Here is a 13,727-nt window from a genome sequence, read left to right on the forward strand (position 1 = left end):
GAGCCAGAATCGGCCCAGTGCATTAACGGCGTAACTAAAACACAGGTGAGGTAGTCGGCCCGGATTGTACCTGCCGATGCTGACTCTGAGCCACAGGTGCCACTAGGCTGCCGAGGCCGGGGCAATTACTACATGCTATCTGGGATAGAGGCTACAAGAGTCCAAAATAAGCAAAGTACCAGATGCAGGTTTATTGTGCAATCAATATCCCAATAATAACCAGAAAAAATGAAGATTTGGTGCATAACGTGGGAGTGTTAACTATAAACAAGCCCAAAAATTCACTGGGGACTCCACACATTTCTGCGCCTCCAAACAAAACATGCATTCTTACAATCATCTACAATGTGTTACAATAAAATATACTGTAAAGTTCATTATCATTTGGGTGTATAAGCAGAAATTCCTTAACAGCAGATTATCATTCATCAACAGAGTTTGCTTGTCAACTGTCCGGTATCCAGTATTAAGTAATACTTTCTTCTTTTTCTCTTTTTTGATACTCAATCAAAATCAATATGAACTCAACAATCAATAAATGTTACATAAATAAACGTTCAACAATGTCTATGCTTCATAAGTGTCTATTTAAAAAATAATATTTTGTATTAATAATCGTGATTTAGTCTATAAACTGTGGTGATGGCTGTGACTTGGCTTCCTTAAAATCCTCTATATGTAAATATTCCACAAATTAAGCTTTTTATATCCTTTATACTATATATTCACCAGATGAAGGGTTTTGGCCACAGAGGAACATGAAAAAATAAATAAAAAATATCTCCAACTATTTTTTCCGATAACCGATAGTTCCAAAAAGCAACTATTGGCACCGATTAAACGGTAAAACCGATATATCGGTCAACCTCTATGTACAATATTTTCTACTGTCATGAGCAAAATTTCAACCTTGCTGATGTTGGATTAAACCTGTTGTCTTTGTTCTAATGAAATACATTTGCTTGTTTAATTCTGGAATATGGAGTGATATTTATGTTGCAGATGTTTAATCTTTGATGCAATTAGAAGGCATTTAACACTTTTTCTTGTATTTTTAACCATGTATTTTGGAAATGTCATATGACATGAGCATAATTACTGAAGAAGAAACATGCGTGCATCCGTGCAATCATCATCATGTGCATCTGTTATAATAATATCTAAAAGTAAACAACCTGGTCTCGTAGAATCATGTTAATATACCTACACTTTTGCAAAATGACTTTTACGTGGCTCGTTGTACATATCGCTGCAGTTTCCTGCAGAAATGAACACAAAAGGCACTACAACAACGACTTTTATACAATTTCACACAAATCACAAGTAAAATGGGAGATTATCAGTTCATAAACACTTACTTTTCACCCTTTTCCAAGGTACGAGTTCCAAAGGGCACACAAGTTGACACATGAGCCGAAAGTGTCACTGAAACACCACAAAATGACGGGTTCCTTCAGCCATTGTATTTTTCACCTCACATTTACTTTTTCTAAAACTATCGGTTAGGTTTAGGTTTAAGCTTTGTTGATTTTACACTTGATAGATCATTAACCTTCAAAAAAAACTCATCTGTTTGGGAAAACAATTCATATATATTATCATTAATATATCATTATATCAAAATATATTTTTCAAAAATGTCGGCATCAGTCACATAAGATCAGGCTCAAAGTAATTGTTAAAATTAAGATATGTTCTACTGAATTAAAATGCTAAATGATATGTTGCAAACTATCAACATTTAGTATAAAATAGCAAAAATCATAAAAAAAAAGAAGTAAAGTTAATATGTAGACATGCAAATCTCTGGCCATGACTGTAAATCTACATCACTTGGCTTCTAATTGACAACCAGTTTCAAACATTGTCTCTCTAATGGAAGTTAAGTATTTTTAGTAAGTTACTTCCAAACTATTCCAAATATTTTTTCTGGTCATTCTTGCTGTATTGAGCATTATTTTATATCCTGCTGTATGTCAAGAACATATTGTTTTTATTCACCACATCAAGACAACTCTGAATAAATTCAGCGAGTGCTCTCAGCAAAGACATTCAAACCACACGCTTGCATGAGAACAACAGCACTGTCTGCCCTCTGTCATTCTGTATTTAAGAATCTCAGCTGCCATTATCCATAAACGTCCTAATTGGAATGCCTCGCCACAGTTAAATGTACATGGACACAAGCAGAATGGTAGAGAGTATCAAGCACTTTGCCTATTGTTACTGTCACAATGCGACTCAAACTGCTCTTTTATTGTGTCACGATGAAGCTCAAGTGCTCAGCTTGAATAATGTATTAGTAGCTGCTTATTCTCTATGTAAATACAGAACAGCAAAAGAGGGACTGGTTTTGGTTAGGCATTATGTAAAGTGTCTTATTCTGCAGGTCGAGCTAGTATACTGCTGGGGTCCGTAAAGCATGAGCAGCCTGGCGCAACTACACTCTGAATTTGTGAATGTAATGTGGCGAGGTGCGATGTGAATAGCAGTATCAAAATTGAGCAGTGCTTCTCCCGTTTTTAAGTCATGTCTCATCTGTTTTGTTGCCTCATCTTTTCTCCTCGTGTTCTGTTCTGACTGGCCCTGTTCTGTAGTGTCTTATGGCCAAAAGCAATTTATCAAATTGAGTAAAAGATGATTTTATAAATAGTGATTTATAGAGCATACTTTTGATAACAATAATGGATTCAGTGCAGCACGGTAAATCTGTATCTCCTTCGTTAGGTTTTGAGAACCATTCAGGAAATGTGTAAATAAAAAAAGATTTAACAGTAATTTGAAAAAATCATAATAAAATCAGATTTTTTTATGTGGAAACAATGCAGGACAGATCATTTTCTGTGGTAACAAAAAATGACTTAAAATACAGTAAAATTGTGCAGCATTGTGGGATAATTGTCATGGTCCTGTCTCTCTGTCAGTCTGGGTTTTTGTCTGACAGGACTGTGGCATCATCGTCCCATGTCTGTCTTGTGTTTCATTGTCTGGCTTCGTGTGACAAGAGCACACAGCAGGGAAAAAACCGAAGCCGTGCGCTCTTCGGTCTGTCTTGTGTTTCATGTCGGGAGCATGGTGACTGGATCCTGACTTCCCTGTCTGGTTTGGTTTCGGTCTGTGTCGGGATCCGGACACTCATGCTCCCGACATGAAACACAAGACAGACCGAAGAGCGCACGGCTTCGGTTTTTTCCCTGCTGTGTCTGTTACCGAAGTAAGTGCATCGCAGTTATGTCATCTTGGCAGCATGGACTCAATAGTTATCTGTCACTCACTCGACGTTGTGTCGATGTAGTGACACTAGGGGTCGAAATTGAGAGCCCCAAACACCTCTGATACTTGAGAAAAGGTCAATGAGAATTGGCGAGTGGAATTTGCATGCCACTCTCCGGACATACAGGTATAAAAGGAGACTCATTCAGATTTGTTCTTCGGAGCCGAGCAGTGTAGAGTGAATCCACTTGCGTTCCATTCACCTCTGTCAAAAGTGTAAAACGGTTGTTGGATATATGCCGTATTACAGCGGTTCTCCCTTTCTTGCACAGATAAGTGCAGAGATGCCCCTGGGCGCTTCAGCAGCCACACTTAAGAGAATAAAGATTATATTTTCTCTAAAAGAGTAGTGCTGACAGAAAGCGTCTTTTTCAAGATGCCTTTCCATTTATGCGCAGTTCATGCTTGCCCGGGCTGCCGCAAGTGTCGGGTTCCACCCTGCCCTGAGCATTCGCGACTGGACGACTGGTTCTTGGACTCAAAGCGACGCACACAGCCGCGCTCTACCCCAGTTCTTTCTTCCCGGAGGTGCATGAGGAGCTCACAAAGTTGTGGCAGGCACCTTTCACTGCCCGGACCCAACTCTCGAGTTCCTCCGCTCTCACTTCCCTTGACGATGGGGCGGCCAAGGAGTACTCAGAGGTTCCTCAGGTGGAGCAGGCGATTGTGGTGCACCTGTGCCTGCTAAGCGCCACCACCTGGCGGAATCGTCCTAGGCTCCCGCATAGACCTCCCATTCCCCAGCACGCTCGTCTGCCCTGATAGGGCTTCCGGATGAGTCTGCTGTCTCATCTCACGGCGAGTTCGACCTCTTGTTTGGAGCCCGCGAAGGTGATGAGCTCTCGAGCATAGCATCGGAGAGCGGGCTCGTCCAGTCAGATGCGGAAGCTTCAGCTGGGTTCCCCCCTCGGGTACGGTCGCCCAGTCACAGGCTGACGCGGAAATTACAGACATGCTTTCCTGGGCAGCCGTGAGTGTCGAGCTAGAGTGGAACCCTCCGCTCTCCCCTGAACCCTCGCAGCTCGATGACTGGTTCCTGGGCTCGCGGCGCCGCTCACAGCCAAGCCCCACCCCAGTTCCTTTCTTCCTGGAAGTGCACGAGGAGCTGACAAGGTCATGGGAGGCACCTTTTACTGCCCGGTCCCGATCTTTCAGATCCCCCGCCCTCACTACCCTCGATGGTGGGGCGGCCAGGGGCTATTCGGTGATTCCCCTGGTGGATAAAGCACTCGCGGCGCACCTATGCCCGCAGAGCGCCGCCACCTGGCGCGGGCGCCCAAAGCTCCCGTACAAGGCCTGTAGGTTTACGTCATCCCTGACGGCCAAAGCCTACAGTGCCGCTGGACAAGCCGTCTCGCCTGCGTGCCATGGCTCTCCTGCAAGTCCACCAAGCCAAGGCACTAAAGGAACTACACAAGGGTAGTTCCGCCCCGGGATTGATGCAGGAGCTTCGCTCGGCGACCGGCCTCACTCTCTGGGTGACGAAGGTCACGGCGCGGACTCTCGGGCGGGCGATGTCCACCTTGGTGGTCCAGAAGCGCCACCTTTGGCTCAACCTGGTCGAGATGGGAGAGGCCGACAAGACACGGTTCCTTGCTGCCCCCATTTCCCAGGTTGGCCTGTTCGGCGACACTGTCGAGGATTTTGCCCAGCAGTTCTTGATGGTGAAGCAGCAGATGGAGGCTATCCAGCACATCCTACCCCAGCGTGGCTCATGATCCCGCACCCCAACTGCTCGTTGCCAAGAGCATCCCCCTGTAGTGACTGTACCGGCTACGCCGCAATCCGCCCCTCCGGCCCGGTGTGGAGCCAACCGCAGGAAGCAGACGCCACCCATCTCACGGCCTGCTGCCAAGAACCTGCGAAAGACTTCGAGGCACCCCTGAGACGGGCGACCCAGGGACGACGAAACCCACTGCTTTGGAGCTGGTAAGCAGACCACTCCATCCCATGGTGGAGGGCCGGGAGGAGAATATTTTGTTGCCTTTTCATTTAATTTCACCACATGCCCAAGTGGCTGCTGTACCCAAGAGTTCAGCAAAAGAGCGGTTTCCTTGTTCCCTGGGTCACATACCCGGTGTGCACGGCCGTCATCATGACCACCATCCACCATTCCATTTTGGCAGGTTTGGCGCTCCAGCGGCGGTCTCCCCGCGCCTGCGCACCCAGCTGTGGCACAAATCCGCCCCCGATGTGACAGTCCCCACGGGTCACAAGGACAGACCTCTTCCTCCCCCATCCCAGGCTGTTCCAGGGGTGGTCACAAGGAGCCAGGTAAGTGCTTTGATGTCCCTAAACTCAACACAGCCACGACACGTCGTGGCACCTCAGGCTCCGTCCCGCCGTGAGGCCCCACCCGATGAGATTGTCTCCTTGGTCCCCCTCGCCCGGAGCTTGGACGCATGGCTTGCGCTTTTCAACCCGTCACGATGGCTGTTACCCTGCGGAGGTTTTGGCGGTTGATCCAGGGCAAGCATGTGTTAGTTCGGACAGACAACACGGCAACGGTAGCACATATCAACCGTCAAGGCAGTCTACGCTCCCGTTGTATGTCACAACTCACCCGCCGTCTCCTCCTCTGGAGTCAGCAGCACCTCAAGTCGCTGCGAGCCACTCACATCCCGGGCGACCTCAACACTGTAGCGGACACACTGTCACGGCAGGTTACCCTTAGGGGAGAGTGGAGACTCCACCCTCAGGTGGTCCACCTGATTTGGAGTCAATTCGGGCAGGCACAGGTAGACCTGTTTGCTTCCCAAGAATCCTCCCACTGCCCGCTCTGGTACGCCATGACCGAGGCACCTCTCGGTATAGATGCGCTGGCACACAGCTGGCCCCCTGGACTTTGCAAATATGTGTTTCCCTCAGTAAGCCTACTTGCACAGACCCTGTGCAAGGTCAGGGAGGATGAGGAGCAGGTCGTCCTGGTAGCACACTAATGGCCCACCCAGACATGGTTCTCGGACCTCACGCTCCTCGCGACAGCCCCCCCCCCCCCCCCGGTGAATTCCCCTGAGGAAGGACCTTCTTTCTCAGGGACGGGGCACCATCTGGCACCCGTGACCAGACCTCTGGAATCTCCATGTCTGACCCCTGGATGGGACACGGAAGACTTAAGCGGCCTAACACCCATGAAGGTAGACACGATCACTCAGGCTAGGGCCTCCTCTACGAGGCGCCTGTATGCCTTGAAGTGGCATCTGTTTGCTAAGTGGTGTTCTTTGCTGTAGGAGAGGTTGGAAGGGCGGCTGTCCCCCTCCACCTTGAAGGTGTATGTAGCCGCTATAGTGGCACACCACGATACAGTGGACGGTAAATCCTTAGGGAAGTATGACCTGATCATCAGGTTCCTGAGAGGTGCCAGGAGGTTGAATCCCTTCAGACCACACCTCGTTCCCTCATGGGACCTCTCTGTAGTTCATCAGGGAATATGGAGAGCCCCCTTTGAGCCCTTGCAGTCAGCTGAGCTTAAGGCACTCTCTTTGAAGACTGCCCTCCTGACTACGTTCACTTCCATCAAGAGGGTAGGAGACCTGCAAGCGTTCTCTGTCAGCAAAACGTGCCTGGAGTTCAGTCCGGGCTACTCTCACGTGATCCTGAGACCCCGACTGGGCTATGTGCCCAAGGTTCCCACGACCCCTTTTAGGGACCAGGTGGTGAACCTGCAAGTGCTGCCCCAGGAGGAGGCAGACCCAGCCCTGACGTTGCTGTGTCCGGTGCGTGCTTTACGCATCTATTTGGATCGCACGCAGAGCTTTAGAGTCTCTGAGCAGCTCTTTGTCTGCTTTGGTGGACAGCGGAAAGGAAGCGCTGTCTCCAAGCAGGGGATCGCCCACTTGCTCATTGACGCCATAACAATGGCATATCACACACAGGATGTGCCGCCCCCTATGAGCCCATTCTACCAGGGGTGTAGCGGCCTCCTGGGCCTTGACCAGTGGTGCCTCTCTAACAGACATTTGCAGAGCAGCGGGCTGGGCAACACCCAACACCTTTGCGAGGTTCTACAATCTCCGGGTGGAACCAGTTTCATCCCGTGAAGTGGCAGGCACAAGCAGGTAAGTCCGGGACAGCTGGCCGGGTGTATCGCTTGTGCATAGCGCCTTTCACCTCCCCTGAGGTGAAGACATGTGCTGTTGACTCCCAGTAGTGTTCACAAACTGTGTTCCCTGGATGATTTCCTCTGAGCCCTGTGGCAGACGAGTTCACGGAGAAACTCGCTACTGGTTCAGTACATGTGCTAACTAAGCCCTATACTGGGGTAGGTGCTCCGCATGTGTTGGTTCCCCATAGGTAACCCCATGTGACATATATCTTCTGCTAATTTGTTTCCCTGTTGGTAAACTGCATCTTCCATGGGCAGAGGCCCCTCTGCCCCAGTCACCATGTTTGTAGAAACTCCTCCCCCATAGGGTAGGACCTACCATGGGACTTCTCCACATGACATGCTTCCGACAAAGCTCGGCAAGACCATGTGACGTAATTCCACTCAAAATAACCCCCCCCCCCCCCCTGGGCGGGGTGTGGTCTCCACAGTGTCTTCCCCTTGGGAGGGACACCCCCCCGACATAGACCTGGTGGCCCCAGTCGGTTAATTCCTTTTTTTTGGGGAGAGGAAAAAAAGAGGACAAGAGGCCATGACTGGGCTAGCCTGTCTCTATCTTTTGGGCAGTCGACTTGTCCCCAAAGGGCCGTTCGACACTCATAACAGCGTTGGGGGAGGTTACGTGTCGGCCTGGTGTGCTGGCTACGAGGCAAACAGTTGTCTGCCCGTCACACACCGCCAGTTCACGTAACACAGTTCAGCCAGTTGTGTTGTTCCGTATAGGGACCCCTAGTGTCACTACATCGACACAACGTCGAGTGAGTGACAGATAGGGAATGTCCTGGTTACTTGTGTAACCTCTGTTTCCTGATGGAGGGAACGAGACTTTGTGTCCCTCCTGCCACAACACTGAACTACCCGCTGAAATGGCTGAGACCTTGTCTCGGCTCCTCAGCACAAAACCTGAATGAGTGGTTACATACCAACTCCTTTTATACCCGTATGTCCAGGGGAGTGGTATGCAAATACTACTCACCAATTTTCATTGGCCTTTTATCAAAGACCAGAGGTGTTTTGGGCTCCCAAGAGTGACCCCTAGTGTCACTACATCGACACAACGTCGCAACGTTACGCAAGTAACCAGGACGTTTTCTTTCTGTGTCAAATCTGTTCTAATTCTCCTTTATTGTAGGAAAAAGTAACTGGTGTGGTTTGCCTTCAGACATTCCAAGAGATTATTTAATCATGAGAAGAGAGTACTTAACCAGTAGGAATCACAGTCTTAGTCAGACTCAGAATATAAAAATTTAGCCATATATAAATTAGGTATATAAAATTATTAACTTTTTATAGATGTAAATTTACTGATATTAACAACAGTTACATCTGCATCACAACTCAAAATGAATGTTTACTGTCAAATGTACATTTCATAGTGACAAAATATGCAATATTATTGGTAACTGCACTTATATATAAATATAAAAATATATATAAAAATAATATTACTTTTATTATTAGTATCTGTCCTTAATTTAAAAAAAAAAAAATACCCTGGTGCTACCAAATCAGGTGCTGATGAACTTGGTTGCACCGGTGCCACTGCACTCAAATGTTAGTCTGGAGCCCTCCATCCATCTGCTTGAATTCAAGAAACTCAAGGTTTGATTTCACGTTAATGATGCGTAAGTCTGCTTAATTTATTAACAAAACTGTAAAAATTCTGAAATGCACCGAAGTTACATAGACCAAAATACACAAAAACAGATTTTTTTTTTTTTTTTTGTTGAGAACACAAAGTCTCAGCTTTGGAATTTTTTTTGGGGGGGGGGGGCGTTCCATAGTCAAGGAATGAAGTAGGGGGCCTTCATCCAAAAAGGGTTGAGAACCACTGGTCTAAATTCTATGTGACCTCTGATGCATCGCATCGCTCCACATCGGACACGACCAATGTCAGGGTTGCTTAGCGCCACAACGGTTTCAGTCTGACTGCATTGGACGCGACTAATTGCATGTCGCATCATGCCACAATTGTTTGAGGCTGTCTACATTGGAAGTGACCGATGATGCGTCGCATCGTGCCGCAAAGGTTTGAGTTTGTCTACATCGGACATGGCCAATTTCACATTGCATTGTGCTGCAACGATTTAAGTCTGTCTACACTGGACTCGACTGATGTCACGTCGCATCACACCACAACGGTTTGAGGATGTCTACATTGAATGCGTCATATTTCATGTTGCATCATAATGCAACGGTTTGAGTCTGTGTACATCAGACATGGCCAATGTCACGTCGTATTGTGCTGCAACAGCTTGAGTCTCTTTACACTGTACGCAACCTATGTCACGTTGTATCATGCTGCAACGGCTTGAGGCTGTCTACTTTGGGCGTAGAAGCAAATGTTTAAAAAGATGACGGACATAGGCAATCAGCTGTGAGCTTGAGAAGGCTTCAGCAACAGGGTGTCAGAAATACAGTGGGGTGTCCGTAAGCTGTTGGCGCAATGCCACGGTCGCATCCAGTGTAGACAGCATCATTGATTATAATGTGAGCGATTTGCTTCTGACACGACGCATTGCATCGCTCACTTCGGTGTAGACAGGGTGTTACAGTTAATGGGTAAATAAACAAGAGATTACTGTAATTCAGACACAGCTAATGATACAGCTACATTACAGTCATTCCCTGGTCCTTACTATGAAGTCACTACTATAAAATGTTGTAGTACTATAAAACTATGACAACAAGTAGCCAGGAATGTATTGTCATTTCACAGAAAATATTTTACAGTAGAAATGGTCTTACTCTCTCTTGTTTTTGTTTCCCATCAGGTAACATTGAGTACAGCTGTCCGGCCACCAACGAGTGTGAGATCACGAAAAGAAGACGCAAGTCCTGTCAAGCCTGCCGCTTCATGAAGTGTTTGAAAGTGGGCATGTTAAAAGAAGGTGAGAAACTCCACAGATGGATAGATCTGTTTTCTTCCTGTGTATCTTTCAGTCTGTCAAACTTCCCTACTGTACATTTCAGCAGACAATACAAATATACCACCATAAACCATTTCTACATTACAGCGTATGGCACATAAATGCACATGACCTAATAATGCCCATTCCATAATAATATGGAATAATCATGTGGTAGGTGTGCTGCTACTTTTGACCGGAAACACTCTACGTAACTACACAAACACCCCATTGTACATACTTAACATGCTTTCTTGCACTATTTTGCCTGTAACAAACCTCATTACCTAGATGCGTTATGAGACATTTACGAACACAATGGCATGTCTAAATCAATCCTGAGTAGCTACACTTACAAAAAAGTACCAAAAAGTAGCATGGGACTGGCATGGTGTTTTGGACATGTACCATGGTAGTATCATGGTAATCTTGGAGGTGCCTGGGAGTACCATGTAAATACATGTTACATGAATTTCAGTACCACATATAAATATCAAAGTATCCTGGTGTAACCATGTAATACCATCACTGAACCAGTACTTTGTTTATATTGTAGAAGTGTTTGTATTAGTGTACTTGTGTACAGTACACGTCAGTGGTACAGCAGTGCTTTAATTAGGTCAGATTTGACTTTGTAATGTCATTTGTCGGCCTTTAATCAATCAAAGCGTCTTCTCAGACAATAACACAATGGTTTATCAAACACACCTCAGCGATCAGAGTTTACCCGAGGGTGAGTGTGAGCAGCAGATGATGTGATGAGCTTGCCAGACACACACTAGTGATGTTCGTAAATGATGCTGGCTGGCATGCCAGTGGACCCATGTCAAACCAGTGCTGGACCTGAGGTGCTGTTGGCACGACCCACCGTGCACCACCTCACCCCACCCTGCAGCAGCATGGCAGTAAATAATTGTGCCTGTTGGGCAGAGAGACAGAAATATGCTGAATAGGTCGATTCGAGCCTCTGACTAACACAAGTGTAACAGTATTCCAGCTGGAAAGGCTCAGAGCGCTCTCAGCTCTCCCCGACGTATTGATCCACTAAATGTTTTCCGAACATCTCAGCTCGCTTCCTGTGGAAGCTTTTTTAAAATCCTGCCATCTGGGAAATCACTGACAATTAAACACGCTGAAAAATCTAGATTTTTACTTTTTCTTTCTTTCTTTCTTTCATAGCTTTTTTCTGGCGTAGTGTTTGTTTATCTATCCATCTGTCTGTCTGTCTGTCTATCCATCCATCCATCCATCCATCTTTTTTTGTATCTTGTTTACATCCTTTGTATCATTTCTTTTCAGTCTTTCCATGGATTTAAATGGCCATTCTGTGTTTTTAATGCAGTGATGGTATGTTATAGACACACTGATGTCTCCAGTGTATGCAGGAGTAACATAATAGCATTTCAGTTCTGGCAGAATCAGATGGCAGTGTTTAAAGCAGGTGACTAGAGTGTCTGTAATGGTCTGTAGTTCACCCACAATCCATCTGTGATGTGAAAGCTCTATATGCAGTTGAATGAGGTAACGGAATCTCTCCATTGCTTGAGACAGAGTGAAAAAATGAAGCAGTAATCGCATTACTAGCTGATGAAAAATTAATGCAAATATATTATCTGGAGGAATAAGAGCCCAGAAAATTGGGAGAGATTGTCATAAATGAATCACCTATGTCTAGTCAAAAAATAGGACTTAAACAATAGATCGAGATCTAGACCACATTACTTACATCAGTGCATGCATCTATAGTAAAGAGCAGGTGAAAATTAGACCACATCCTTTGATCTTAGAATGCTTACATATATTTTCAGGATCTCACAAAACTGCATTATTCCCAGCTGCAAACTAAAACACACACACACACACACACACACACACACACACACAAATAAAATAATGAAAATTCAAAATAAAATACAATGGTTTTGTTTCACCAATAATAACAAATATAAATCTAATTTACAGTAAAAAGAAAAGTTCCCCCAAAAAAGAATCATTTACTCACCCTCATGTCATTCCGACAAAAAATTATATGTTTAGCAGAATGCCCAAGCTTGTTTTTTCCATACAAGGAAAGTGCATGATGATTTATACTGTCAAGCTCAAAAAAGGACAAATAATGATGCGTTTGAGGTGTTTTTTGAGTATTCACTGATAGACAGGTTTATTTCTGACTACTGTACCTCTTTATCTGTACTTGACTTCTCTAGTCCTCATTAAAGATAATTTCTAACATCCTTCCTTAATCTCAACCAACACTTCCTCCTCTAACATGTTAGCAAGAGTTCTCATCATATCTTCTGTTAGTGTGACCAGTGCAACCAGCACTTAACCTATAAGATATATGGTTTTGTGTTAGCATTTGCCCAGGTAAACTAACCTTCAATTCCCCAACACTATCAAAATGAGTTTATTCATTTTGCAATTGAGGACATGGAAAGACATCTTGCTGGCCATTCCTTGTCCCTCCTCAACTCAAGGTCGTGTATCTGTCTCCGTGACCATGCTACGTGAGCGCCAAATCAATCAGGCTTTTCAAGGAGATGCAGAAAGTGAGACAGAGAGGGTCACGTCCATCCACGTCCAGCTTCATTGTATGACCGTCCCGACCAGAGCCAATGGCGAGATGTTGGTGAGTCAAATGAAGGTCGCATGGTGAATGAAAACATCTCGCCTAATTAAAACTTTGCAGGACAAATAAAAGACCTGCACTTTCCCTTCTGTTTGATGCCGTATCACAAATCTGTTTTCAAGATGAGTTTGTCGTGTTGTATTTACCAAAGACAAACATGAGGACTGATATTAAATGTACTTAAGTGTCAAAGGTACGAATAAATGGCTTAATGCGTGACTGACAATGAATTGTCCGGGGTTTTTCTTGTGATTTTGTTTCAGATTCGTGAATCGATTTGCGAAATAAACAATTTGGACCAGTTTTGAACCCATTTGAGAATCAAATTGATCAAACGATTTGTTTGCAGATTCATCGAGCCGTGTGCAGCTTACATTTGGAGCGGTATTATTTTTTTATATGTTCAGTCGCAAAGTAACAAAGGGGTCTGGAGAAAATTATAGGAGTAAAAGTATTCATTTTCACTTCAAAATTGAATAAAGTAAAAGTGAAAGTCAACACAAATAAGTAGAAACATTCAAAAACTGTACTGTACTTAAATATTTGTACTTTTTAAATATATACCTCTGTTAATATCATTTATTGTTTCTGGAAATAGTCCATATGTTGTGTGTAGGATGTTTATGTGCAATGAATTGTGAAAGAGTGATTTCAATTCTATTACAATTCAGTAAATTCCTCCTCCTGTCATTCCAAGTGAACCAATTCCTAAATTCTTAATTTTGCCTCACCGTGGTTGAAGTCTTTCTCGGCGGCACAGAGGTCTGACAGTCTGAGAACAGGATGTTTTTAGTCATGTGATGTTCTGCAG

General features: G+C 45.1%; 1 protein-coding gene across 2 annotated transcripts in view; it reads left to right on the forward strand.

The window, feature by feature from the left end:
- LOC127455379 (steroid hormone receptor ERR2-like) overlaps positions 1 to 13,727 on the forward strand; it is a 108,436-nt gene that overhangs the window by 42,474 nt on the left and 52,235 nt on the right. For both annotated transcript variants that reach the window (XM_051723234.1, XM_051723233.1), the window contains exon 3: positions 10,153 to 10,269. In XM_051723234.1, the coding sequence (XP_051579194.1) occupies positions 10,153 to 10,269 (117 nt within the window). The remainder of the gene's footprint in view (positions 1 to 10,152; positions 10,270 to 13,727) is intronic.

This window comes from Myxocyprinus asiaticus, chromosome 17, assembly GCF_019703515.2.
Source record: "Myxocyprinus asiaticus isolate MX2 ecotype Aquarium Trade chromosome 17, UBuf_Myxa_2, whole genome shotgun sequence".
In the NCBI taxonomy this organism is placed as follows: Eukaryota; Metazoa; Chordata; class Actinopteri; order Cypriniformes; family Catostomidae; genus Myxocyprinus; species Myxocyprinus asiaticus.